Source organism: Anopheles coluzzii, chromosome 2 (genome assembly GCF_943734685.1).
Source record: "Anopheles coluzzii chromosome 2, AcolN3, whole genome shotgun sequence".
Classification (NCBI taxonomy): domain Eukaryota; kingdom Metazoa; phylum Arthropoda; class Insecta; order Diptera; family Culicidae; genus Anopheles; species Anopheles coluzzii.
In genome coordinates, this window is record NC_064670.1 from 20,758,956 (window position 1) to 20,784,365 (window position 25,410).

General features: G+C 45.1%; 6 protein-coding genes and 1 long non-coding RNA gene across 11 annotated transcripts in view; 5 read left to right on the forward strand and 2 right to left on the reverse strand.

Moving 5' to 3' along the window:
- The first annotated feature begins 1,528 nt into the window (after positions 1 to 1,528).
- LOC120948993 (putative Dol-P-Glc:Glc(2)Man(9)GlcNAc(2)-PP-Dol alpha-1,2-glucosyltransferase) lies at positions 1,529 to 3,385 on the forward strand. The gene is made up of 3 exons (XM_040365911.2): positions 1,529 to 1,924; positions 1,994 to 2,590; positions 2,662 to 3,385. Exons 1-3 carry the CDS (start codon positions 1,769 to 1,771, stop codon positions 3,211 to 3,213), a joined length of 1,305 nt encoding a protein of 434 aa, XP_040221845.2. The 5' UTR covers positions 1,529 to 1,768; the 3' UTR covers positions 3,214 to 3,385.
- A 340-nt stretch (positions 3,386 to 3,725) lies between these two features.
- On the reverse strand, positions 3,726 to 9,479 carry LOC120948994 (inactive ubiquitin carboxyl-terminal hydrolase MINDY-4B). Of its 4 annotated transcripts, none has more exons than XM_040365913.2 (6): positions 8,752 to 9,479; positions 7,483 to 7,623; positions 5,584 to 5,673; positions 5,147 to 5,506; positions 4,785 to 5,006; positions 3,726 to 4,699 (listed from the first exon to the last, which is right to left on the reverse strand). In XM_040365913.2, exons 2-6 carry the CDS (start codon positions 7,534 to 7,536, stop codon positions 4,271 to 4,273), a joined length of 1,155 nt encoding a protein of 384 aa, XP_040221847.1. In that variant the 5' UTR covers positions 7,537 to 7,623; positions 8,752 to 9,479; the 3' UTR covers positions 3,726 to 4,270. The 4 variants fall into 4 exon arrangements, with proteins under 4 accessions (XP_040221847.1, XP_049467236.1, XP_040221846.1 ...); XM_049611279.1 differs by having other exon boundaries at positions 7,483 to 7,639; XM_040365912.2 differs by having other exon boundaries at positions 8,748 to 9,479.
- A 243-nt stretch (positions 9,480 to 9,722) lies between these two features.
- On the forward strand, positions 9,723 to 10,817 carry LOC120952489 (uncharacterized). The gene is made up of 2 exons (XR_005751282.2): positions 9,723 to 10,537; positions 10,623 to 10,817. It is a non-coding gene; the product is annotated as an uncharacterized LOC120952489 (long non-coding RNA).
- Positions 10,818 to 14,747: 3,930 nt separating this feature from the next.
- On the reverse strand, positions 14,748 to 16,314 carry LOC120952174 (venom protease-like). The gene is made up of 2 exons (XM_040371354.2): positions 15,916 to 16,314; positions 14,748 to 15,845 (listed from the first exon to the last, which is right to left on the reverse strand). Exons 1-2 carry the CDS (start codon positions 16,192 to 16,194, stop codon positions 14,817 to 14,819), a joined length of 1,308 nt encoding a protein of 435 aa, XP_040227288.2. The 5' UTR covers positions 16,195 to 16,314; the 3' UTR covers positions 14,748 to 14,816.
- A 1,721-nt stretch (positions 16,315 to 18,035) lies between these two features.
- On the forward strand, positions 18,036 to 19,256 carry LOC120950223 (uncharacterized). Its single transcript, XM_040368086.2, has 2 exons — positions 18,036 to 19,017; positions 19,093 to 19,256. Exons 1-2 carry the CDS (start codon positions 18,488 to 18,490, stop codon positions 19,232 to 19,234), a joined length of 672 nt encoding a protein of 223 aa, XP_040224020.2. The 5' UTR covers positions 18,036 to 18,487; the 3' UTR covers positions 19,235 to 19,256.
- A 254-nt stretch (positions 19,257 to 19,510) lies between these two features.
- Positions 19,511 to 20,464, forward strand: LOC120950224 (uncharacterized). Its single transcript, XM_040368088.2, has 2 exons — positions 19,511 to 20,012; positions 20,089 to 20,464. The coding sequence occupies exons 1-2, from the start codon at positions 19,516 to 19,518 to the stop codon at positions 20,228 to 20,230; spliced, it is 639 nt and encodes a 212-aa protein (XP_040224022.2). The 5' UTR covers positions 19,511 to 19,515; the 3' UTR covers positions 20,231 to 20,464.
- A 2,341-nt stretch (positions 20,465 to 22,805) lies between these two features.
- LOC120953984 (semaphorin-5A) overlaps positions 22,806 to 25,410 on the forward strand; it is a 113,822-nt gene continuing 111,217 nt past the window's right edge. For both annotated transcript variants that reach the window (XM_040374461.2, XM_040374462.2), the window contains exon 1: positions 22,806 to 23,476. The gene's annotated coding sequence lies outside the window, so the exon portion shown is untranslated. The remainder of the gene's footprint in view (positions 23,477 to 25,410) is intronic.

Sequence of the window (25,410 nt, forward strand, 5' to 3'; positions counted from 1 at the left end):
TCGCGCTGTTTCATTGTATTTTCCTCAGAAATTGAAGAAACTGAAGAAGAAATTGATCGTTAAAATAATTGATTAAATTTAAATGGTTGCGTTCTCAACAGCGCTCCTGCCGAAATCTGCCAATATAATCTGGCCACACTGGTCCGCAGGTCAGGCGAGCTTTTTGGCGGCCACCGTCGCAAAACCGTCGCAAAACGTCAAAACCGGCGTCGCATGTACTGCAAACCGACGTCGCCAGCGAGCGAAACTCGCAACGATTTCGAGGCGCTGGCGACGGTCGATTTTGACGTTTTGCGACGGTTATTGACCTTTCGAGCGAGCTTTTGCCCTGCGGGCCGGTGTGGCCAGATTATATTGGCAGATTTCCCAAGTGCCACAAATCCACTAAACGACCACTAAACGGCTTCTAAACGACTCAAGTTCTCTACCTAAACGGAATATAGAAAGACTTCGTTTAGCAGACGGCAAACGACTCATGCATTCTAAAAATAGCGAAAAAGATGGTGGCGCTCTCTGTTGGTGGGATACCCCAACCAGTTGAGCTTCATCGCTTGGAGGAGAGCTTTCTCATTTCTTCTGTACTGTTGTATGGTTTCGCATTGAAGTTATGCATCGCTAGAACTAGAACGGCGATACGATTGTTTAAATACTAAACTCGAACGGAAACCACCAGCACTGAAGCAAGTGAGATTTGAGTAATGGTCGTTGGTGTTGATACCCACGTATCTGACCACACGACCATTCATATAGATTTTTGCTCAAAAAGTTAGAAGGCTATATAGGTCATGATAAGATGAAACTTGTCGAAACACATCGCGAGAAAAGGATAGCAATATAATGATGAGTTGTAATACGCCATCTATTGATCAAACCAATGAAGCTGTGGAGCTTTCATTTTTTTACTATCGATATTCAATTTTCCAGTCGTTTAAGCTAAATCTGTGGCGCTTGGGTTCGGCAGGAGCATTATTGAGAACGCAAACATTTAACCTTCGTTTCTAAGACCAAAAATACACCCTCATCTTTATGACCACCTACCCGGGTAGGTCATACATTTTGTATGAGAAATTGCTCTTTTGCGTGGTAAATTGATCATATCTTCTGTTTTAGTTATTTAAATAACTTCAAATTTTCAGGAAAGCTGCATAAAACTTTGTTCTTTCCAGTATAAAAAAAATAGGAATTTTCCTATTTATTTTTCATATTCAGGCGGTACCCAAGATACACCTGACTGAATGAAATGAAATCAAATCAAATGAATGAATGTATCAAATGAAGCACTGCTGCGGCCCTAAGCGGTCGGGTAGAGCCACGAGAAAAAGAACTTGCCACCACTGAGAAAAATAATGTGCATCTTAGTTCTTCTTTGGCTTATAATTCCCAGTACAATTTTCACATCGACACTTCAGAAAGACCTTCATTTGTGTAGCCGCTGAACCAAATCTAATCCATATCTTAGATAAAGGATGCATATTCTCGTGAGATGGAACTTTCATTTTGCGCATTAGCCCCCCCCCCCCCCCACCCCATTCCACTTAACACTTCTTTCGCTTTTACTTTTTTTTAACTCAGTTAAGTTTTGAGTTTTAACCTACCGAAAACTACCGATAAAATTTTGATGCGCCTACCGAAAACCGCCAAAATAATCTGGCCACACTGGTGTACAGCGCCAATTGCTGGCGTTTTGTAAACAAACTCCACGTATCAATAACAACAGCCTGCGCTGCCGACAACTTTACAGCAATGTGCAATTAAACGACCAAAGACGATGCTTAAACAGTTCATTCCTTTAGTATGCCTTTTGGGCTACTCGATAGTGTCGTTCGCGGTGTTTAACAAAGTGTACGAAACGTCACAGCAAGTAATCGACGAGGAGTTTCATCTGCGGCAAGGGGATCACTACTGCCACGGCCGGTTTCAAGTAGTACGTGCAAGAAAGCTTATCCTTGTTATCACACAACATTAACCCTGTCTCGTTGCTCTTCCCCTACAGTGGGATCCCAAAATAACCACCTTTCCCGGACTGTACCTAGCGTCCGCGCTTGTGCTACGCCCTCTCGATGCCTGCTCGGTGTACAATCTACGGCTAACGTCCCTCATCGCGGCCATTATCAACGTGGTGCTTATTTACAAGCTACGGCAAAGATTCCTTAACCAGAAGGGATACACAGCACTGCTGCTAGAAACGGCATCCCTCTCGCTACTCCCTCCGCTCTATTTCTTTTCCCACCTGTACTACACGGACGTGATCTCCGTGACGGCAGTGCTGCTGCTGCTGCTGGCCAGCGAGCGGCGGCACCACAATTGGGCCGCCCTTTTCGGCTGCTGTGCCGTGCTGATGCGTCAAACGAACATCGTGTGGGTGGGGTTTGTGTGTGGCTCGCGGGCGATTGATTTGCTCGTTGCCCGGGGAAGTGTAAGCCAAACGTTGCTCTCGCCCAGAAAGCTGTTCCATACGGTTGCGGATATATTGGATCGATTATGGGCGTACGCAATCGTAATGGTCGGGTTTGTAGCGTTCCTAGCGTTCAACGGCTCTATCGTGATAGGTGACAAATCGGCCCATGAAGCGGCCGTACATTTGCCACAGGTAAGTAAAGGGGCGAGCGAATTGTATTCCCGTTGTATAGAATGTAATTTGTTCATTTTTTTCTATTTCAGTTGTTCTACTTTGTCGTCTTTTTCATGGCATTCAGCAGCTCACTGCTGCTTCCCGCCATTCGATCCATCTTGCGCGCGGTATTGCGCAAATGGTACTTCACTTTGGTGGTGTGCGCAATCATCGGTGCGATCGTGCACTACAACACGATCGTACACCCGTACCTGTTGGCTGACAATCGCCACTACACATTCTATCTGTGGAATCGTTTCTTCGGACGCTGGTGGTTCGCCCGGTATCTGCCAGTGCCACTGTACACGGTCGCCGGTTGGCTGGTGTGGAAGGCAAGCATGCAGCACCAGTCGTACGGATACAAATTGCTCTGCACCTTGGCTGTGCTTGCCTCGATAGCGCTGCAGCAGCTGCTGGAGGTGCGATATTTTCTGCTACCCTTTCTAGTGATGCGACTGCTGCGCAAAGGCGGTACTGCGAGAGGTGCGCTAGCGCTGGAATTGGTGCTCAACGTTGCACTGAATATTGCTACATTTGCGCTCTTCTTTCACAAGGAAATCGTGTGGAAGAATTACGCCCACCCGCAGCGACTCATGTGGTAAGTTGGGTACAGTTTGGGTAACAATGGCAATTGAAAGCGTTGCATTTAAATGATGGTAAAAAGTCTGATTAAGAATTAGGAGTTCTTAATTTATCGCTACAATTGGAAGAATGAATTCCAACCTGCGTCAAATCTAGCAATAAATTGCAGCTGTTTTCAGCAATGCGAACGTACGGTACAGCTGTGTTCAAAACGTAAAACATTGAAAGAACGTAGCTACTATACACAAAAAGATATAAAAAATGAGCTAGTTTACCTTGCCACATGTACTTTAGTTTAGCAACTGCCGACGTTGACGTTCCCGGACAAAGAGCACACCCCGAGTATACAAGCAAACGCGTCGAAAACAATGCGCCCGAACGTATCGGTTCCCCCGAACTGTTGAGCTAGGAAAACTGTTGATGAAACGTGAAATGATTTAATGAGGGTGTTTCTTCTGCCAAAGACAGCTCATTCTCCTGGTTGATGGAAATGCTTAATACTGGGCGGGGTAACATTAGATCAACAGCTGAATAAGCTAACCACAGAATACTTTATTGCCCGTTTTATTCGGAATTATTAAGCATGAGCCAACCCGCCGTGCGGGCAGTGGGGCTTGTTCGGGGGAGTTGTTAGTAAGTGTAACTACAAGCTGTTATTTGTTTCCGGCTGTTTTCCCACGTACAAAAAAAACCAAGCGATCAGTTTCCTTCCAGGGCAATTTGCATCCCGATCCGAGCCTTTTGCAGGAGCCAGGAAGGGAGCTTGACCTCCTCCCAGGTAGCTCGTAAAACAATGTACGGGAACTGAAAACGAAAGCAAAACACACACACACACACGCATAAATTAATTGCTCATAATCAACACACGACACCATCGCTCCATCGCTTCCGGATGTGCCTAGGGCGGGTGCTAGGCAAGGGAAACATATTGCAATACAGTTACTATTGCGCGCTCTAATTCAGGGTGAATCTTCATACAAACACACACGCCCACACTCATACACACACGCACAGACGTGCCCGTCGGGGGACATTCCATCATCAACCAGTTGCTCCTGTCGCTCTCGCTCGCGCTGTTTAGAAGTTGAGCGAGGCCGGCAGGGCACCATGGTACGTGATCTTGGCGTCCATCCATTTCGTGTGTATGAGTCTTTCCAGCGGTGTCGAGACCATGTCGTCGCGCTTGCGATCCCCGTCCTGGTCGCCGTTGTCGCCGCCGCCCTCGTCCTGCCCGCGGTTATCGACGGTCATCGAAAGGTAACAGCCGGCGCAAGTGTAGTAATGCAGCTCGAATCGCTTCTCGGCGTGGTAGTTGCGCAGCAGCTCGCGGTTTGAGTTGAACAGTACGCCGTAATGGCCGCAGCAGCAGCTTACCCAAACCGGCGTGGCCGGCGTTTTGAGCCGTGAACCGGGCATGCGGGAGGCGGAGCGCATGGCTTCGTTTTCGCCCTCCCAAACAAGCAGCCCGATTGCACCACGGCTCAGGATTCCGAACTGCGGCACGGCCTGCCAACAAGAGAACGTGAAACATCGAGAACATAGATCAGCATGTTGCGGAGTTGAGCCAGCCGATCGTCGTGACCATACTTACATAATGATCCTCATCACCGACGTACACGACACCGTTGTGTAGGTACGGTGTAGCACGGCCCGTCAGCAGCAGTGTGATCACGTTCAGCGAGCCTTCTTCGTGCGGTCCCATCAGATGCGCACCCTTCGGTGCGTCCAAATCGTTGCGCATGTTCTCCATGCCACGCGTCAGCACGGCACTGTACAGATAGAGCAGCGTTCCTGGGCCAGGGTTTTCTGTAAACTATACAACCAGACCGTGATATTTGAATGCTTGTAGTGTAGCCTCGATGTCATCCCTTTAATGGTCTTAATTGCATTTTCTTTCTTTAAAAAAACACACACACACACGCCGATATGAAACGGCCCCGCCGGCACACTTACGTATGGTAGATAGCGCTTCATAAAGATTTGCAGATCGTCCAGCTTGGTAAACTCGAAGAAGTACAGCTTCTCCGTCACGTTGTCCTGAAAGTACACGTGGCTGTGCGGGATGTGGGACGCTTCCCCCGGCAGCGCGACGATCGCTTTCGCCTTCTCCCCAATGTTCCACAGTATGTCCGACATGGCGGTGTACAGCGACAGGGCCTGTTCCGCCTCGTTCGGCTTCAGCAGCTCCTCCAGCGGGACCGATTTGTCGCGCGGCTTGTTGTCGAAGATGAACTGCTTGATGATGTGCGCCTGTATTACGGACTGCATGCCGCGCGTTGCATTTCGCGGTGTGCGCAGCCCGTACGGATATTCCTGGGATATTGAGGGGGGATAGTTGAGGGATTAGCAAACCAGCGGCTGTATGGGGTGTATTGGAATGGTACGTTTACCTGGTTGGCGGGACCGAACGTGAATCCGGTGCGTGTCCATTCGCCGCGCGGTGGACTGGCTGCCGATCCGAAAACCGTTTGCCGTAGTTCCTGATAAGAAGAATGGAAGGAGCAATACATTTATTAACTGGGTTGGGAGTTTCACTTTTAGAGTTTGGTATTTACAGCTTGAGTCAGTGTATAGTGCATGTTTCTTTGTAATGCCAAATGTGTTTCATCAGGACAGAAAAGGAAGAACAACCCAAGTCAGGCCGCATAGGTTATTGCAAGACTTACAAACTTTTTAAGTTTTCTTATACTTTTACTTGACTTACTTTTACTTTTTTTCTCAAATCTACAACTTTAAACGGTGCAGATATTTTTGTAAAGTAATAAAACTATCTGTTTTGTTTTGTATTAAAACAAAATTTTATCTTTATACCTCTCCGTGAAAATTGGGATGTTTTTAAAAAAAAAATCTCTTTTTGGCACAACAACCGTTGTTGATCAAGGCCTGTTTGTACCCACTACTAGTGAGTGGGTTTAGCTTTTTTCAGTGACTTATTTATTACCATAACAGGATAGTCAAGTCCTACGCATGGAGGAACGGTTCATTCAGGGCTTGAACCCATGACGGGCACGTTGTGAAGTCGTACGAGTTGACGACTGTACCACAAGACCGGTACAAATTTAAAATAATAGAACGAAGAAATATTCTCCACAAAACATTTTGATATGATCTTATTATGGTTAATAGACAGTTTTATTTTTAAATTATAAACGGTCCTAAAAGGCCGTATTAATTTCACTTAATAGAAAGACGATTAGAATACATTTCAAGTTAACACACATTCAAATATTCTGAATATAGTGAATATATAACCATCATAAGGGTGAAAACTTGACATAAGAGTATTACATGAAAACCTGGATAATATGTAATAAATATCAAAAATACTAGTTTCAGATTTTCACCAATAGAGATGAACTAATGAACTATTGTTTGCTATTTTATATGATTAAATTTGTGGAATCTGTAAATCTCGGTTTTTAGAGATATTGCCCTGGAAATAGCAAAATGCCATAAAATCTCCATCTTCACTTAGTAGAACAAAAAGTTTCTTTAGTAGAACGAACGACACTTACAAATGGCTTCTGACAAAAAATAACGACAAAAGCTCAACAAATTTTCGAATTTTTTCTTCATTTCTGATATTGGTTTTACACACATCCTAACACATCAATTTGCTTGCTATCAGCGAAAAATAGTTTGGTTCATTTAAGCATTGATAAACATGGTTTTGATTGACATCGCCACCCTTATGCCCTTATGCCTCACAAGAGATGAAGTGACTAAAACCGCAAAGTGTCATAAATATCATCAAAACAATGTTTAACCAGCCCATCGATTAAATTTGCTTGTTGAGACAATCGAGCAGGAACGGTCTGGTTTTGTAACTGTTAGGAGTACGGATAAACATTTTACTCGTTATGGATTTGAAACTCGTAGGGATTGAGCCTTTTTCATACGACGAGTGAAACCATTAGTGACTAAACATGGAATTGGTAATGCATTAAGATAAAAACGTCAATGTTTCTGTGCTGTTGCTCAAACTTGTCATGGATCTTTGAAACATGCCCCGGTTAGGATGAGAAGAGATTTTGTATCTTAAATGCTTAGCATTTTCAACATCCCGCCAATACACATGCTTTACACATGCAAATAGATCATTATTTTCCAAAATATGATAACTTCTAGTACAAAATGTTCTCTAAACATTGTCCTTTTAATTTTGTTCACGATTGTTCACTTTTAGTATTGAAGTGTATTTTTTATGTTTTGAAACACTTTCAAATTTGTCCTTACACTTACTTAAAAACACACGCAAAAGAAGAAACAAAACTGCATCTGATACTTACGATCGCTTCATCCATCGTGATGGGCCTTCCGCCTACAATTTTCAGTTTTGCCATCGTATAGCCTTTGGTGGTAATTTAACGTTCACACTTGAAGAAAGGTTGCACGAAAGTTTTGCTGCTGAAACAGCTAAAGTAATTGCACTGAATAGTAGAAAACCTAACCATTTAATTATTTGTTAACTGATTTTCTCACTCATTTTGATAATTTCACAAAGCAAATGTTAAATCAGGCCGAATTCAGAAAATTGCTTCATTATAATCCAATTTATTGGTTTCTAGTTTGTGAATTAGTGAATTTACAAAGATAGCCAACTTTTGCTAAACAATCAAAAACAAACACACACACACACACACACACACACACACACACACACACACATGTTCGCTGGGAGCAACGGTTGCCGGGTGCACACGCGTGTCGACCTTGCAGCTGTTTTTAGTTTTTACTATCAATCGCCTGGATGCCGACGCCACATAAATCGTTACACTCAATCACATGGGCAAAAGTGGGCCCCATAGCGCCGGAACTCTGCCGGCAGCCGGGAAACGCCAACAGCCGAGTTATGCAAACGATAGACACCACTTGACCGAATGCGTGTTTGGCATGCATCGATTTACACCTGTACGCACGCATCGTTACACCGTTGGCGCGTTGTCTGAATAGGTTCACTGTTTGTGTTGTTGTGTTTCTTTTCGTTTTCAGATTTTTCCAGCCCCAAGTCTGGTGGAACACAGTGCCGGTACGGTACGGTACGAGACGGTCATAAAATATGCCACCCGTCAACACCCGGCGGCTTCACTCGCTCTGGAAGCTCTTTTGCAGTCAATCATTTCAGCTTTTCACCTCGCAGGGTGTTGAGAAAGGTGCTAAATAGCTGACAGGAGAACTCGGAACACTGGTTGCGATCGATCGATGCAAAGTGACTTTTAGCAGTTATGTTTGAAATCGAGACGAACACACGAATTATAAGTGTATTTATGAGGTGAATATCCAAACTGTAGCTAAAAATGAGCAATTAAAACAGTTTTGTACGATCAGAACAGTCCTCAGGCGTTACACGTGATCAAGCGATCCTTCCTGCGTTAGCGTAACGTACGCAGCCAACAGGCATACCGTGTACGCAGCCAACATGCGGAAGCGTGTAACACCCGTTCAGTCTCCAAACGCATGTTCGACACCACAGAGCGAGAGAGCTACTCCTTTTTCTTCACCATACACCCACACATACACTAGAAACACTTAAACACTTCAAACACATACACACCCACCGAATGACGCTCACACAACACACAAAACCAAACACCACAGAGGGGATCGTCTGCGTGTGAATTGATTCGCGTGCCAGCGCAATACTGGATCCTGGTCCGACCCGTCCGTCCGGGGGGGTGCGATTTCCGTTCGCGAAAGTCGCCCACTCACTAGACGGCAGAACCGTTCCGACCCGAACCGCTGCTACTCGAACGCAAACGGCTGCATTTGCACCCCATGCACGGGTATCGAACCACTAGCGCACTAGCACGGACCGAAACCAAACCGTGACGAACGACTTCCAGCTGGTGAATGAATCGAAGTGAGCATTGGGGCAATCGTTTTATGTGGCTACTTGTTAGCTGCTCACAGTAGTAGGCTTGTAGCTGCTGCAAAGGAGAGCACGGGAAACGGGGCCCGGGTTTGGGGTAGTGTATCTGGCGGTGACAGCGATGTTGGAAAGTTGGAACGGTTTTGCTGCCAACGCGGTGGGGGCGCTCGGAGGGTTTTGGGAGCTGTTTGCTGATTTTGATGCGCCGCGCCATAGAAGTGGTGCAATAAACACGCTCACGCCATTCCCCGGTAGCCCGGGTTGTTTGGGGTGTCTTATTTAGGCTTCACACTCCCCTTGTCCGGCGGAAGGATGGGAGCCCCGGGGGAACAGTGTGCTGCATGATTGCTGCATACCGCTGACGGTTGGGTGTACTTCGCTTGCCACGCGGCGTCAAGGATTTTCTGGTGCGCTTGGTGTTTGATGGGGGATGTTTTTTATTATTTTATTTCCCCGCTTCTTCCATTTATGCGCCTTCGTGGTGCTTTGCTAGAGGAGAAAAGGCATACCAAAGGAAATGTGGAAGTATTCCCATATCCTTATGACGTATGAGGCGATCGTTTGGAAAGAATTACTGCAATCATTTACACAAATTTTTCAACTACCATTTAACCCAGCAGACTTAAAAATATGCTTTTAAAACATCCTTTAGTGACCGTGGAATAATCGAATCAATAATAAACCCCTCCGCCAGCTGATAACTGATTAGGGTGTACCACGGACTCTTCCGTTGCAGTAGCGGCTCTCGATGGTGCTTTAACGTTGGCGGTGTTGGCGTAATTGCTTTGGTTACAGTTGGTGCACCAGTTGGTCTATTGCCATGCTCGGGGCGGTTTGTTTACTGTATCTGGTGGCAGGCGCTTGTGTGGTAGCTTTTCGCAAGCCAAAGGGGCACTCCAATTCAACCTCCTTCCCTCCCCACCCCCTCCATCCACCCCAGGGAAACATCGGATCGCTGTTTGACAGCGACGCGAACGTGGGCTAGAAATAAAAGCAAGGGTTCTAATTTTAACGGAAGCGGGCCACGCGGACCCAGCACCCAGAGCTGCCTGATACGGGCCTGTCCATCAAGTGCATGCAGGCCGAACAGTGATAGCACTTGAGAGGGAAGGGAGTAGTGGGTGGAGAGAGTTTTGGAAAATGTTTCGATTTTCTGAAGCACCAGCAGCAGGGGTAGGACGAAGGCGCTGTTTTAATGCTGTATTTGTGAGGTGGAAACTGCTGCTTAATGGTTATTATCAGTTATTGATGCGAACGAAGCATTATGTGCAAAAGTTTTGTTTTTAAATGTAGCTGTGTATGAACATACACTGCAAGCGCATTGGTGCTGTGTGTTTAGAAAGGGTTGATTGTATGAGTATCCGCGGTATTTAACCATATCGAAGGCTGTCAGTCACGTTGTGTGCAGTGATTGATGGTTGATTGGTACGATCACAGCTAGGTTGAAGGGGTAAAAGGTAGAAACTACACCATTGGTGAGTGCAAAAAACTAACAACGGAAGGATTTTAGATCGCAAAATAATTAATTTCGCTTGACATGTTGGTAAATTTGTTTTTCAGGCAGCACGTTTCCTTGCGCATTGGTGTACGGCGCCAATGGAGTCCCCTGGTGGTTCACGCACTGCGCAAAGCGAATTTCATTTGCGGAATGGTCTTGCAAGTACATAATGTGCCAACATTGATTGTATAATTTGTTCGCGTAGAAAATATAATGGAAGTTTGTGGTAATTTTTAATACTGTTGATCACAATTTTACCTAAGAGTCTTTGTTTTAACTGACTTAATCGTTGCCAAAAAATGATATGAGGTAGTCAAATCTAATTGGGTCTTATAATACTTTTATAAAAGTCTACTGTACACTTTGATGACAATGTATAATATACAGAAAAAATAGTACATTTTTCTTAAATATTTTCTCATAATTATCGGCATGAATCCAATTAAAAGAGCGGTCTTTCAACGAACTCGGTCATTAGGTCTTAGAATCAGGGCACCAAGGGCTGAGATCATAAATAATGACTTGGACGATCATTTCACATTGAGTGAAAAGTTCCACGAAAAGATATCGAAATTAAAACTAAAAACTCAAAAGTAACTCACATGTAGGCACCTATTACAATAAGTCCTATAAGTCAGATATTGTCATGATGCAATATCTATGTCTTTATTTGATGTCTACTATTTAGAAAAGCATGCTAAAAGACTAATCAGGTGGAAGAAAACTATAATTAGTTGACAAACAAAGGAAAGATCGAATGAAATGGCAAATTGATCTCTGTATTGACTACAAGATAAACTATGTAATGGTAGTTTACGGTTCATAAACTGCTTTTTTACGTTTCGTAAAGTATCTTCACACTTCATCTCTCTTAAATCCATAATTGTGCGTTGGGACTTAAGATCTGTGTATGGATGCAAGTTTCCAACAAATAATTTTGTAGAAAAATGATCACCTTGTTGAACTCTTGCATAAACCTCTCTGAAATGACTCTAAATGAAGCAGTTCAAAGCCTTTAGACTATAAGGGCAATTGTCAATGAGGTCCAAAAAGTGGTTTGGGCCCCTGTGGGTGAAAATACAGTGATGGATCCGTTACACCTCCGTGCAAATGGACTGTGCAGTTTGTACAAGCCGTAAAAAGCAGCTGTAAAATTCAACCTTCAAGATTATCTTTTATAACTACCCAAAAAGCTTCTTAATTACACATCGTTTGTAAAATGAAAGTAACTTTTGGTAACGGCAACGCGTAACAACCTTGAGCAATGTTCATGCAAACCAAACATTACTCAGATATAACCGTGTGAAAATAACAGCAACACGAAGGGAATCAAAACGGCAGCACAGTTATTACTATTTTGTAATCGGCCCCGTGTCCAGGAAACATCGTGTTACCTTTTTCAATCTGTTCTATAGCCGCCAAGTTAGCGCCAAGTGCAACGGAGCCCCATTGTGCACCCATCCGTACTTTGTATTGCCTTCTAGGACTTGATTGAAAAGGTGTCGGTTACGGGTACAAAACTTTTCAAATCATAATTCGTACAGTGCACGCAGCAGCACCCCAACCGCTGCTTTATGATTACAATGCCTTGCTGAGGCACTAGGGTGTCTTCTGCTCGTGTGTGGCTCAGAAAAGGTACACTTTGTTTGACCTTCACGTGTCCTGCATGTGTAGAGAATTTCGACCTGACAGCGTGACATGGGATCGTGAATGTATCAGTTATACGCAAGAAAGAAGAAGTACGATCAGTTTGTCTATTTCCAATGCTAACTGTAAACGGTCGCATGTGAGGCATGTAATTAGCATAGGTTAGGTTAGAATGTTGCAAAAAAGACACACAATCAAGGCACACTTACTCGGTACAACCGACACTTGTGCGGGCTGTACATTATCCGCTAAAGCTTCAGCACGACGCCGCTAGGCGTTTAGTGCGAAGCCCATTTATTGCTGTCAGTCAAAAAGGTGCTCCCGATGGACCCGTGCGACGGCTGTTTGCGAATTTGCGTTTTTATTTTATAATCCAGTTCCTCGATGCTTTGCGTTCGATAGCTGGGAAGGACACGGCAGAAGGTTCATAGCCTTGATCGGCCTGTTCGGAGAGGGTACCCGGCCGTCGGAACAATTTACTCCGTTGATCCCTTGCCGCGTGCCATCCACCCAGGGGAGCTTGCACAGGACACCTTCTCTCCGGAGCGGGAATTGTAATCAACGCGCACTCACCTTGAAGCGATGGCATACCGTCGGTGCACCGAAGCAATTTAGATGTCCATTTATGATATTCCATAGAAAGCATTCCCGAGCAGCAGCGTAGCAGGCACACGTGATCATCGGTGCGAAGGTGTAAATCGCATTTATCGTGCCAAGTGTGTGTGTGTGTGAGGTGTTTAGGGTGGCGCACAACAAAACTCAAGCGCCCTTAATGAGCCCTGAGCACGCTATAGCAGCTCGCACAGCATGGGAGATAATAAAACCATTTACTCACACGATCGCAACCGTTTCGTTGGCATGGGCGATGGATAGATTCAATTTCACACTTGCATGGCGTGTTTGGAAGCCGCCGATGGTGTGCTGGCAAAGCTATTGTTTTTTAATATCCTTTCCAGCAGCAATGGCCTGGCGTCGGCTGCTCACACCCAAATCACGCCGACGCCATATATTTCAATCCATAGTTTGAAGATTGCAGGAGCTAAACTTTACCCACCCATCTATGATTGAGTGCGATGGAATGGGTGGTAACGAGGGAAGGAAGGGGAAAATCCATTTCGTCATATGCCCCCTTTTTTTGGATGAAAATGGTGTGTGATGTCTTCACAAAACTTCAATAACGGGCGCGCTTTCGGCGCGCTCGGTACGACTTTTCGGCGACAAATCGCGTGCCCATGCCTGGAGGGAATATTTTTGGGCAACTTTGGCAACTGAAAAGCGAAACGAAAAACAACAGGCAAACGGCACAAGCAGCCCGACCCGCAATGAAGGCGCAATGGTTTTCACGTTACGGCTGGAGAGAGCGCGTTGAAAGGGTGTCTAAGAAAGTGATAATAAGGTTGAATGACTTTCGTTGTTCCTTTTGTTTCTATTCTGGCCGGTTTTGCTTTGTTTTGTTTGGCTGCATCGATCGATTTTGGACACAGTTTGGAGTTTGGGTGAGGAGTTTTCGCCCTTTCCTTTTTATCGTGTTAGCAGGTCATTTCTTAGCGAGTAGGAAAGAAGTGATTGAGAAATGTGCTTTTAGGTGTTAATTTTGTGTTTTTTTTTGTTGTTGCTTCATATCGTGCGTCCCAAAAGAGAAGTCTATGTTTGTTCACATAACTTCCAAATTGAATGTTTCATAGAGACTACAGAAGAAGTATAAAGGCTTTGAAATGCCTGTAAAGAATGCCAGACATGCTAAGACAAGGATGCATATAAATTTAACTCAAAACGCCATGCCAAAATGATCTCTTCAGCGGAGGGGAGTTCTTATTAACGCTAATTGATCATCAACAGATCATACAAATTTGGGATTCAATTCGATTACCACAGAGCTTATTGGGTGCTCTGATGCAATCGTGTTGTGTTGCAAACTCTTTTGAAGTGAGTTTTTGAAGTCTTCTGTTCGGAGTTCGGAGAAAGCGCTATTTCACCAGAAGTCGCTTCTGATATCTTTGCACAATTAATGTGAGACATTAAAGACGATAGTGTTCATCAATTTCAATTTTTCATCATTTCGGTAACAGTAGCTCTGCTGTTTCTGACTTGACATTGATGTCTCTATCAGAGCTGAAGGACGTCTCAAGCAGTTTCTGAGTTGTATGGTGGACTGGATATTCTGACAGTGACCGAGATCATGTTGTAAGGATGACTGATTTATAACGCACCAACTCACCACCACCAAAAGTCTAAAAATCGTTCAGAGGCCATACAAGGAGATCTCAAATACAGCTGCAACAAAAACACGAGTGATTGGCATTTGATTACCAAAATGTATTTATTTTCTTAGAAACAGGGCTGTTGACATTGGATGGTATTATTGAATCCGTTCGTAGCGGCGGCGTACGTCCCGACACTCATTTTTCTAACATACTAGATGGTTGCTACAGTTATTCACTGCGGCGTTGTAGGACCGGTCTCAAGAAATGTGTTGCCATCCCTAGAATTGCATGTGAGCGCCGTACGTTCCCGCTACGAACGGATTCAATAATACCAGCCATTCTCTCGTCAAACAGCCACTCAAAAAGCCCCAAGTGCAAATGCATCAGCGGCTGCTCGCCTTCCTTCTAGAACACTGCATTTTCAATGATCCACCGCACGTAGGAGCTGACGCGCGTGTAGATACCGGGATGGTTCGCTTCCCCGCAGCGTATGCCCCACGACACGATTCCCACCACCGCCCAGCGCCGGTTGGGCAGCTGTATCATCAGCGGTCCACCACTGTCGCCCTGGCACGAATCCTTACCACCGTCGTACTCGCCCGCACACAGCGTCGTGTTGTAGATCCGGTTCACGTACACCTCCTGACACTCCTGGTTCGACCAGATCGGTATCCTCACCTCCATCAGCACAGGCGAATGCGGTCCGCCGAAGAACTGTGTGCCCCACCCGGTCACGACCGCCTGATACCCAGTCCACGCGTCATCGAGCGGTGGCATACAGATTGGCCAGATGTACGAGTTGAAGAAGGACGGCTGTATCAGCTTCAGCATCGCGATATCGTTCTCGTAGCTGATCTGATCGAAGTCTGCGTGGGCCCGAATTTCCGCCACCCGAAAGTCTCGGTAGCGCGTTTCGTTGAACTGCTTGAAGTCGTACTCGCCGAGCCGCACCACGAACTGCGTCAGCTTCAGGTTCATCACACAGTGCGCCGCGGTGAGGACGTGCCGGTCCGTGATGAGCACACCGCCACAGAAGGACGCACGTGAACTGACGAGCGCTACCATCCAGGGCCACTCGTTGGAATCGGCCGGACGACCGCCAGCAATCTTGGACAGCTGCTTGGTGGATAGACCGCAGCCACGCTCTTCCGGCCGCACGGTGGCATCACGGGCCGTCGGTCCATCGCCCAGCCCGTCGACGTCATCGTACGAGTCGGCCGTGGCTGGCAGACGGACGGAAAACTCGGGCCCATTCCCATCTTGCACCACATCGGGGCAGCAGATACCGACACTGATGCCCTCGACAATGCACAGATGCTGCAGAACGGACCACACGTTGTCCTTCAGCTCCGGACCCTTGCAGCTTTGGTAGCGCGTGCAGTGTCCCTTCTCACCGGCCCGTGTGCGACATTCCTTGCCCTTGGTGGATGATTTCTTTAGGAAAACAGGAGAGATTAGGGTTCGCATTTGAAGAAATCATAATCTACTCGAAGCTTTTACTTACTCCGCCATTTCCTTCAGTTGCTCGTCTTTTACGCTCCAGCTCATTTAGATCGAGATGTTTGCTCTGCCGTTGCTGCTTCCGTTCGGCAAAGTTCAACCGATGCACTTTCGGGATGGCCACGCCAGCCACTCCATGATCTTCCTCGACGAGCGTTTGATCGATGTCGTTCACATTGAACAGCTGCTCAATCGTGTCCTGATCACGAACAATGCTAAGTCCGTACACGGTGGAAGCGAAGAACAGCAGCGCCGGCACTGCCACCTGCAGTGTTAAAGTCATCCTGAAGTTGTAACGCACCGTGTTGACGTGTGGAAGCTTGCATTCACGACACCGAACTAACGCGTCCCAACTGACTGATGCCCAACGCTTGCTTCCCTGCTACAATCTGCTGGCGGTTTGGCACCGGGGTCGGGCATATTTATCGACATTTGCGTGGGACGATGACGCTTTGGGGAGGCTGCAGTATGAACGAGCGCGAAACTCGTTCCCTGGGCCCGATCGTGGTCCGATCCGTGGTTGGTGTTTCGGGGCGATGCCGGGCGACACAGCTCTTATCACTTGGGAGAGAAATGGGGCCAAATCTGTTTGCAGTTTTTGTTCGCGTCTCTTTTCTCCTACTTTCCTACATACAGTTCGTCCAACTATATTCGGTCGAGGGTCACTATATGCTATGATAATGAAAACGATGTTATGCATTATGGTGATCGTTTATTTGTTCGTTTTGTTTTAGTTGCAAGCCGTTTCGCGAACGGCTGGTGGTGGTAAAGAACATTAAAATGCAAAGCTGGTACTGTTTGGCGATAAGTTTGTATCGGTGCGAGCGGCATATTAACCACGCTGCAGGCTCATAAATTAAGCCATCATAGTTGAATGGGCGTGGTGCTAGCAGCTAGCTATTAGAAACATGCAAATGTCTAGGTTATGACCCTCATTTGAAACTAATGTTGCTTTAAAATCCCATTCATCATTAGATAATTTGAGCATTCGGTCTAAACTAATGCTTGAAGAAGCACTAGTGAAGGTGTTGGAGCATTTTAAAAATGTTTAAGACAGGAAAGGACTATCCTTTATATGTTTCTAAAGACACATATTACGTTACGGAACATCTAATTTTTGACTCATTTTATTCCGATTCCATTACACTTAGTACATAACCAATCGATCGATACATAAAACCTGGAAACGTGTACAAGTAAACAGGCAATTTAACCTGTAACGGTTTGCTACCGTTACAAAGCGTTACGAGTTAGTGGTGTGCAAGATTGCGCACAAGCTGTGAGCAGTTGGAGACAAAGATTCAAATTATTTCGCCATTAGCGGATACTCTCAGGAAAATGATGCTTGCATATCATTCTGAAATCATTCGAGAGTATTTAATATCCATTGGTGGTGTTTCAGTTTTCTTTAATTCCTTCATTATTTCATAATATTAATTATTACACTTATTATGCAAAATAATGTATGTAAGGATTGAAAATAGGGAGGCAGTGAAATTAAAATTGAACTGTTCGTTATTTCACGTATTAATTATTATCAATTCCGATCGCGACTGACTGCTCCGTTAGTGTTCTCTTTTTTTATAGCTATCCTCTCTATCTCTCACTCTCTCAACTATTTCCTTCTCTTTCGGCAGCTATCATCAATCCTTGCTCGTTTCGTTCCTTGTACGGTGATCCTATTTTTGTCTAGAATCTCACATGTATATTCCTTATCAAGATTTTCTAATTACAAGGTGTTGTATTATCAGTAGAAATGTCGTTTTATTTAACTTAATTGTTTTATATTTTAGTTAATTTATTCATTTGGCTCTTGTATCAACAAAACAGTTATTAAAATGATAACAATAGAATAAGATGAAGGTAGAGTTAAGAAGGCAGCATTGTCGTATAACAATGTTAGAGCATTAATCAAAAATGCAATATGTAATTTGTTAAACTTTTGCTGAAAACGAAAAAATACATCAAAATAAAGAAATAGTTTAAAATAGCAAAAGCTAGCATTAAATTATATTTTTACTTTTCAAAACATTGCACTGCGTCTTACTTCGCAGCACCCTGAACGAACTCGACTTCTGTAGCGCACAAACGCTTACTATTTAATGATTCTTGCGGCCCATTCGCTTCCCAGCGGAACATGGTGTTAACATAAATCTCGACCACAAATTGCAACAACGGCGTATGACGTATTGAGTCGTTACAGGGCTACTCGGGCATGACGCACTGCGTGTCGTTTACCAACGAGACCGTCGATCGCTAAAAGGAACGGACAACAAGCTCATCCCTATTCCTCCCCGGCCAAGCAGCCGTATGCTCATATGCTCGCATGCGTAACAGGAGTAGGTCGACGGTTAATTTGATCCAATTATGTACCGCGTCTAATTAACAAACACCATCAGTTAAGCGCAAATTTGCTTTTCCACAGTTTCCCACAATCCCGGGCGCGCGCGCGCGCGTGTTTGTGTGTGTAGGGATGCAGTGGATGAGATTTGTCGTCGGATTGATGCTGGCCGGATAATTGCCAGTCAACAGGTTGTCGTCGTTAGATCACGCGAATTAGACTGGACGCAGGTCCGATGGTGTACCGCACAGGTGCTGTGAAAATGTTTCCCTTCAACCGTTTTCGCCTGTCGTTCCCGCTTATCCTGCTGCTCGTGTGCTGGCATCTTCAGGCGCCGGCGGGTGTAAGCTCGCTCGATCGCACGGACAACGCGACCGTACCGCTGGCTCGTGCCAAACGACTTATAAGCTTCCCAATCAATGGTGGCTTAGCGAAGATGATTCTCGGATTTCTGGCCCCGGTTCGTTTCCATCATCCACTGCCACGCAGCCTCAACCTCGGTATCAATGTGCAGGCCAACTATGCGATCAGTCCGAACATAATATTCCCCCGGCCGGAGTCGATCTTCAGCAATCGCGAGCTGGAGCGCTATGCCGATCCGAACAGTCGGCAGCAGGTGTACGGTGCGCTGGAAAAGATCCTGCAGATGGTGCTGGGGACGAATCGAACGGCACGCGAGTGTTTGCTGCGGACGGTGTGTGAAGTGGCGGACACACCGCTGCATCATAACGGGCTGGTAGGGGAGCTGCTGGATGTGATATTTACGTGAGTTTGTATGGGAAATCAGATGGAAACGCGATTGTAATTAGAGTGTGTGTGTGTTTTTTTTGTCGCTTTCAGGCCCCAAGAATCGGATGTACTGCCATCAGAATTCCTAATGGCACGGAGGTATGGTGCGAATGGTGTTGATTGTTTGCGAGTGTACGACTCCTGTCCGTGGGGTATGGGAATGCTAGATCACGTGTCAACAATTTTCGTTTAAATCTTAACCTATGATAATAACGTTGAATCTCTATACTCTATGATAAGTAAATTTTGGATTGGTATCTTGTTGTTCCAAAATCGAGTGAAAGTTAACACACGAAGCCTAGAATTTGGTTCCGATGTGCTCCAGATACGTTCACGAATCTGTGCCCAATTTAGACAATTAGCACCAGTAAGACAATAAACCTATTTTGGAGACGGCTCTCTGCACAAGAAGAAATCGTTCAAGCTGTTAGTCTCACATTTTCGGCCATTCCAAGAGCATCAGTGTCCACAATCATGAGTCTCTTACGGTTACGTTTGAAACCACTTTACGCCATCGGCCTTTCGCTTCTGCTGCTGTCGTCCGGCCTGATCGTCGACGCATCCGAAGCGCCCCAGTGTCCAGCGAATCGTATCCTTTCCCAGCGCTCCAAACGCTGGATACTGAGCTATCCCATCAACGGCGGTGTGGCGAAGATGGTGTTCGGCTTTCTCGCTCCGATCCGCTTTCACCATCCGTTGCCGCGCAGCTTGAACCTGTCGCTGAACGTACAGGCCAACTATCGCATCCTGCCCGCCATTATCTTCCCCCGGCCGGAATCGATCTTTAAGAACCGTGCCAATAGTGAGTACACGGACACGAGCCGGAAGCAGTTCTACGAGCTGGTGGAGCGTATGCTGACCGGCTGGAACCGTAACGGACGCTCCTGCTTGCTGCGCACGATCTGTGAGGTGGCAGAAACGCCACTACACCATAATGGGCTTGTTGGCGAGCTGTTTGAAGTTGTGTTCACGTAGGTTACAGGTGTGCTCACGTGTGCGATACCGTGTGGTATTAATGGGGCTGGGCATTTCCGTTTTGTTTTGCAGACCACACGAGACCGATCAGCTGGGCAGCGAGTACACGTTGGCCCGCCAGTATGGAGCGAATGGTGTGGACTGCCGGAGGATGTATGCCGAGTGTCCGCTAGGGCATGGGTTGCTAGATACTATTAGTGCGATCAATATGTGAGCAGGTGTGACAGTGACGTTATTAGGTGTATAAAAAATCAGTACTCTTAAGTAATAATAATTAAGATGGGGCACGGGAAGGTCTCTTCTACCTCCAACGTTATTTGCGTATGACGCCTCGGTAGTGTATCGAAAAGATGGGTTAACTCCAAGAAAACCGGATGGCTTCAAACTCCAATCAGAGCAACCAGCCATAGCAAGTGCTGAATAAGCCGGTTACACCTTACACGCATGTCCACGCAGGTCGTAACTCTAAGCTAGGTGAAGAATTGTTGTATAAGTTGTGGTAGTAATTTTAAGTTTACCCGTAAATAAATATGAAGTTTCGTGTTTCGTGTATCAGATTAAAGTTGTTGTTCAATGTTGTTGTTGAGCAAACGATAAGATGTTATAACGTTAATAGTTGATTTTATGATTTCTATGACACTAAGATTTATGTTACCACGGTATTTTATGTTACAATTTGTCATTTCCAAACATTAAAACAGATTCCTGATGATCACCATTTCTACGTGTTATCTGAGCTACAGATATTGGTAAAGTGAAATTACACCTGTTCTCACTTTCCTCTGAATCTTTATCCGGTTGCTATGGATCGCAATCCATGAGATTGGATCGCAATCAACTACGTCTGAATCGTTTGCAGCTACGTTTGGATCGTTTTCAGCTACCTTTGGATTTTACGGTAGCTCGCGTAAATCTCGTTGCGGCGCAAAGTTTATTTAGTGACCATTCGGCGTACCTCACGATTCTCCTCATGACAGACAATTTGATAAGCAACAATTTCGTATTGTTCTATGTTTGTACCCAATTGAGAATATGTGTTAAAACCCATTTTTGAGCTATGAACAACATTTGACAGATTTGCCTGCTTCTACGCATCAGAACAGATTTCTTCCATTCTAAAGATGGAATATCCGGGTATACCTCGAAACCCTGAACAAGACTAAATGACCATGTAGGTCTTTACGCTAAAAAGAAGAAGATTGTGCTGGTTTGTTTGGAAAACTTGGTCTAATAACCAAAAACGTATGAATGGTGATGTAAGCTTCGTATAAAAAATACGATAAGATTTTATAATTGAATGCATTAATTGTTTAGTTCTTTCCTTGGGGTGCAAATGTGTCCCGCGGTCACCAAATAAACGGTGCGCTAAAACGAAATTTGCGCGAGCTACCGTAAAATCCAAAGGTAGCTGAGAGCGATCCAAACGTAACTGCAAACGATTCAGACGTAGTTGATTGCGATCCATTCTCATGGATTGCGATCCATAGCAACCGGATAAAGATTCAGAGGAAAGTGAGAACAGGTGTAAGTTTATAGACAGGGCGGTCTGGCTAATTCTAGTAAGCATGTGAAGAGTAAAATTAAACCAATGTAGATTTTATCTAAGTAGTTTGAAGTTTATATTCTAAAGGGATGTACGGAATTAGAAAAATACTACACATTATTCAGTCTATATTTGTTGTTTATCAAAAACTTTTAAAGTAAAAAAAATGTACTTGGTACTCTGAAAACCCCTGAAATAATATTTATTCCTATTTCATTTGTGTGTGTTTGTGTACCGTTTGCCAGCCTCTCATTAATTCTACACACCTCCCGAAGCGGGGTTAAAACAGTCATGTCAAATTGCTATTAAAACATTAGCAATTATCAAGTCCCTATTGCTTTTTTTCCTATTACCTCCAAGAAGAAAATACTTAAATTACTAAATTTCTTTTTGAAATGTACGTTTGTACATTTAAAACGAGTGAATCTGGTACAAACCGTTTAAGCGTTTGCGTTAGTTTGACTACCCTGTATTAAAGCATCCATGGCAACAAGCCCACCCCTCCCACCGATCGGCCTCCCACTCCCTACAGCCCCGGCGAACCCTTTTCCGCGGGAGAAGCCCACTTACGCTAACGAAACAAAAGGTAAACATAACCGGTTCTCTCGCGCGCACGGGTGAAATGCGTTATTCGAGCCGCATGTGTTTTCTTTGCCGGTTCTCTGGCGGTCGTTGCCGCGCGGCGGTGGTGGCTACGCGAGCCTCGCACGCACACATTCAACAGACACCACAATGGGCCGTTAGGGGATGAAAATTAGAAGAAAAATAAAACTTTGTCGAAAATGAGAATCGTTCATGGCGGAATTCGAAGGTTCAATGGCGTAGGTAACAATTCCATCAGGTAACGCTAGTAAATAAAGTTATTCTTAGTAGTTGTGAGCATTTATCTGGATCTTAAAACTATTAATATTTAAAATAAGAGAGCATTATTTAATAATTTAAGTATTGCTTGTACAAATATGGAATTATTCTTTAAGCACGGTCTTTATTAAACGGATGTGGCATTTAAAAAAATTGTCGAAAAAATAATGCTTAAAATAGAAAAATATAAATTTTCCTAAATATCTTTTCCACATTATTTTTTAGAAACAAATCATACTCTATTATTTTGGCCTTCTATTTTCTAACGTATGCTCAGCGTGCGCAAGTGCTATGCCAATGCGTACAAACGCACACAAGCACACCGAGCGTCTGCTCCAGCACGTGTGGTGCAGAGAGGGAACGCGACGGTTTAATCTGTCTTCCAGCTCGACACAACCACTGTAAGTCTTTGCTCTATCGTCGCAACGGTCGGTCGGTCGGTTGCTGCGCTCGGTTATCGGTGGCGCTCGTTGTTACGCGTCGAGCCCAAGTGTTCTATGCGTGTCGTGTGCGCCTTGACGCGTCCACAGACACATCGCGCGATCTCGAACGGTGACGGTGAACAGATTCGTTGATCGGTGTGTAAAATAAATCAAGCGCCAACTACGGCTAGTAGTAGTGCATTTTAAAACAGAGCCTGTACAGACGGGCAGAAATTATGATAGAAGGTGAATCTTGGCTTTGAGGAAAGCCTTCCAATGTGTGCGTATGAGATTTATTTTTAAACGGCACCTCCCAGGTCGGCGGAGGTGGTGGCGTACTCACCACGCAAGTGTTAGAAGTGTGTCTGGCTCCAGCAAATTGTGCAGTTGTGGCGTGATTTGATTATAAGCGTGAAAAGAGTTTGTTGTGCGTTGAAGAAATTGGTAAAACATATAAGTACAGGAAGTGATGTTTGTTTTTGTTGTTATGCAATGATCAGTTGTGTTTAAGAGTGTGAAAAAATTGTACACCAATTAGTGGAAGAGTGTTTTAGAATTAATATAAAATTGAATTATATCAAACACATCGGCAACATATTTTGGATAGCATCCTTCACACAGTCACGAGAAAAAGGTAAGGCGAGATAAAATGCGGAACAGAACAGAACCCAATGGGTTGAGCATTCCATCAACTTTAACCTGATTGGGGAAATAAATAGATTCTAACCTAACCCCACAGCGCAAACACAATCAAATGGCGTCCATTTTGGAGGGGGTTGGAATGGACAGGACAGCGTTTTAATGGCGCATATTTCGCCGTACCCAGGGTACACGGGGTGTAAAACTGGAACCCGGGCGTTGTGATTTGTATGCAAATAATTCTGTGCGCAGCCGAGTCGCGACCGCGTCCGCGGCTAAAGTTGATTTTTAGTTCAGGAAAAAAAGTGCCGAGTGAAGCTTTTCGGGTCGTTGTTCAGGCCTCTTGGAGCAGTATCCTGCCAAGGGGTTGAAGAAGGTGGATCTCGGTGGATCTACCGCGATCAATTCTTAGCACGCCTTTCCTCTTTTTTCGGAACCATTGCCGTGTACCGTTTGCTCTGTCATTTGAACTTGCCCTCGTCTCGTGCGAGAATCGTGTGCGTTTTACGACAACTATTTCCATATCGGTCTGGTGGTTTACGATTATTAGCAACAGTTTTTTTTTCGAACCTCCCCAAACTGCTGACTGCTCGAAAATCGATGTATGTTGTAGCCGTTCGTATGAAGAGGTGACCACTGCAAATCAGTTGCAGCGGGTTGAGCTTTACGTTTAGGGTGGGAGTTTGAGCAACAATTTCGCAATATTTTATAATTTGTGTTGTGTGGGAGATGCATTTTAGCGTTTCGGCGGGTATGTGTTGGATCATTTTGTAGCAAATTTTGTTGATCAGTTCAACATTTATTGCTTTTAATTAGGAGTAACGATCGGAGTTTGCTTGCAGCACGCGCCATAAATATGCAACGAAAAAGAATGCAATCAATATGTTTAAATAATTCATAATTTCAATTTAAAATTTTGTTGCAAACTAACACGAAATCAGTGTTTATAGTGCAGACGAAAAAAAGCGTCCTAACAAGGCAACAAATCATTAAATGATTCATCGAAGAAGGAAGGAAGCAGGTTATACATCAACCAGAGCACATATAAACACACAAACACACACACACACACACTTACCAAAACCGGAGCAACATCAGCAAATGCATTTCCTCGGTTTATTGGCTTTTAAGGGAGCGCCTAAGGTTCCATTAACGAAAACACTGCCCCACAGGCCCGTACCACCAGCCGTACCACCAGCCAAAAATGGTCGAAATCTGTTCTTGGGCAATTAATTAAATGCGTCCATTTGGTCCGTGTTCACCCCAGCACAGCGGGGAACGAGGGAAGAGGAAGGAGAGGGCAGGAAAATGGAGACCCCTGAAAATGGGCAACTCGATCCCTTGCGTTCCCGATCGCTCGTGGGCCCCAATTTTTGATGTGCCAGACAGCCGGCTGAAGCTGCAAACCGTTTCGTTTTGCTCTCAATGTCGTTGCGCATCCTGTGTTGCCATGCTCCGCAAGATGGTTCATTTTATCCCCTGTTTGCCTTCGTGCCTGCCTCTGCAGCGTTGCCCCCGGGGATCGTGCCGTTCGTCTGTGGATCGTGCCATCTTGGCCCGCAGCAACGTGACCAAACTTTAAACAAACATACAACACCAACGCGTGTTTAGTGCCGTTCGAACACGCGGGGAAGAAGATTCGCCTGTAGTTTTGGAGGTTTTGTTTTCGAACGGGAAGCGAGGGGAGAGAGGAGAGAGAGAGAGGCGCGGAATGTAAAGGGTCCTCCGGGGAAGGATCTCGAATGACGGTCGCTGGTCTGGTTGCTGAGAGGATCCCCAGTTCGGGGATGATTTACATGAAACTCCCAGCAGCATAAACAGTCAAGTAGCAAAAGGAGCTCAAACTTTAAATCGTTAAAGCGTTTGCCATTTGAACCTTTCCTTCACACACGTTACGCAGCAGCGCGTCCGAAGCGTGGACATTTGCGC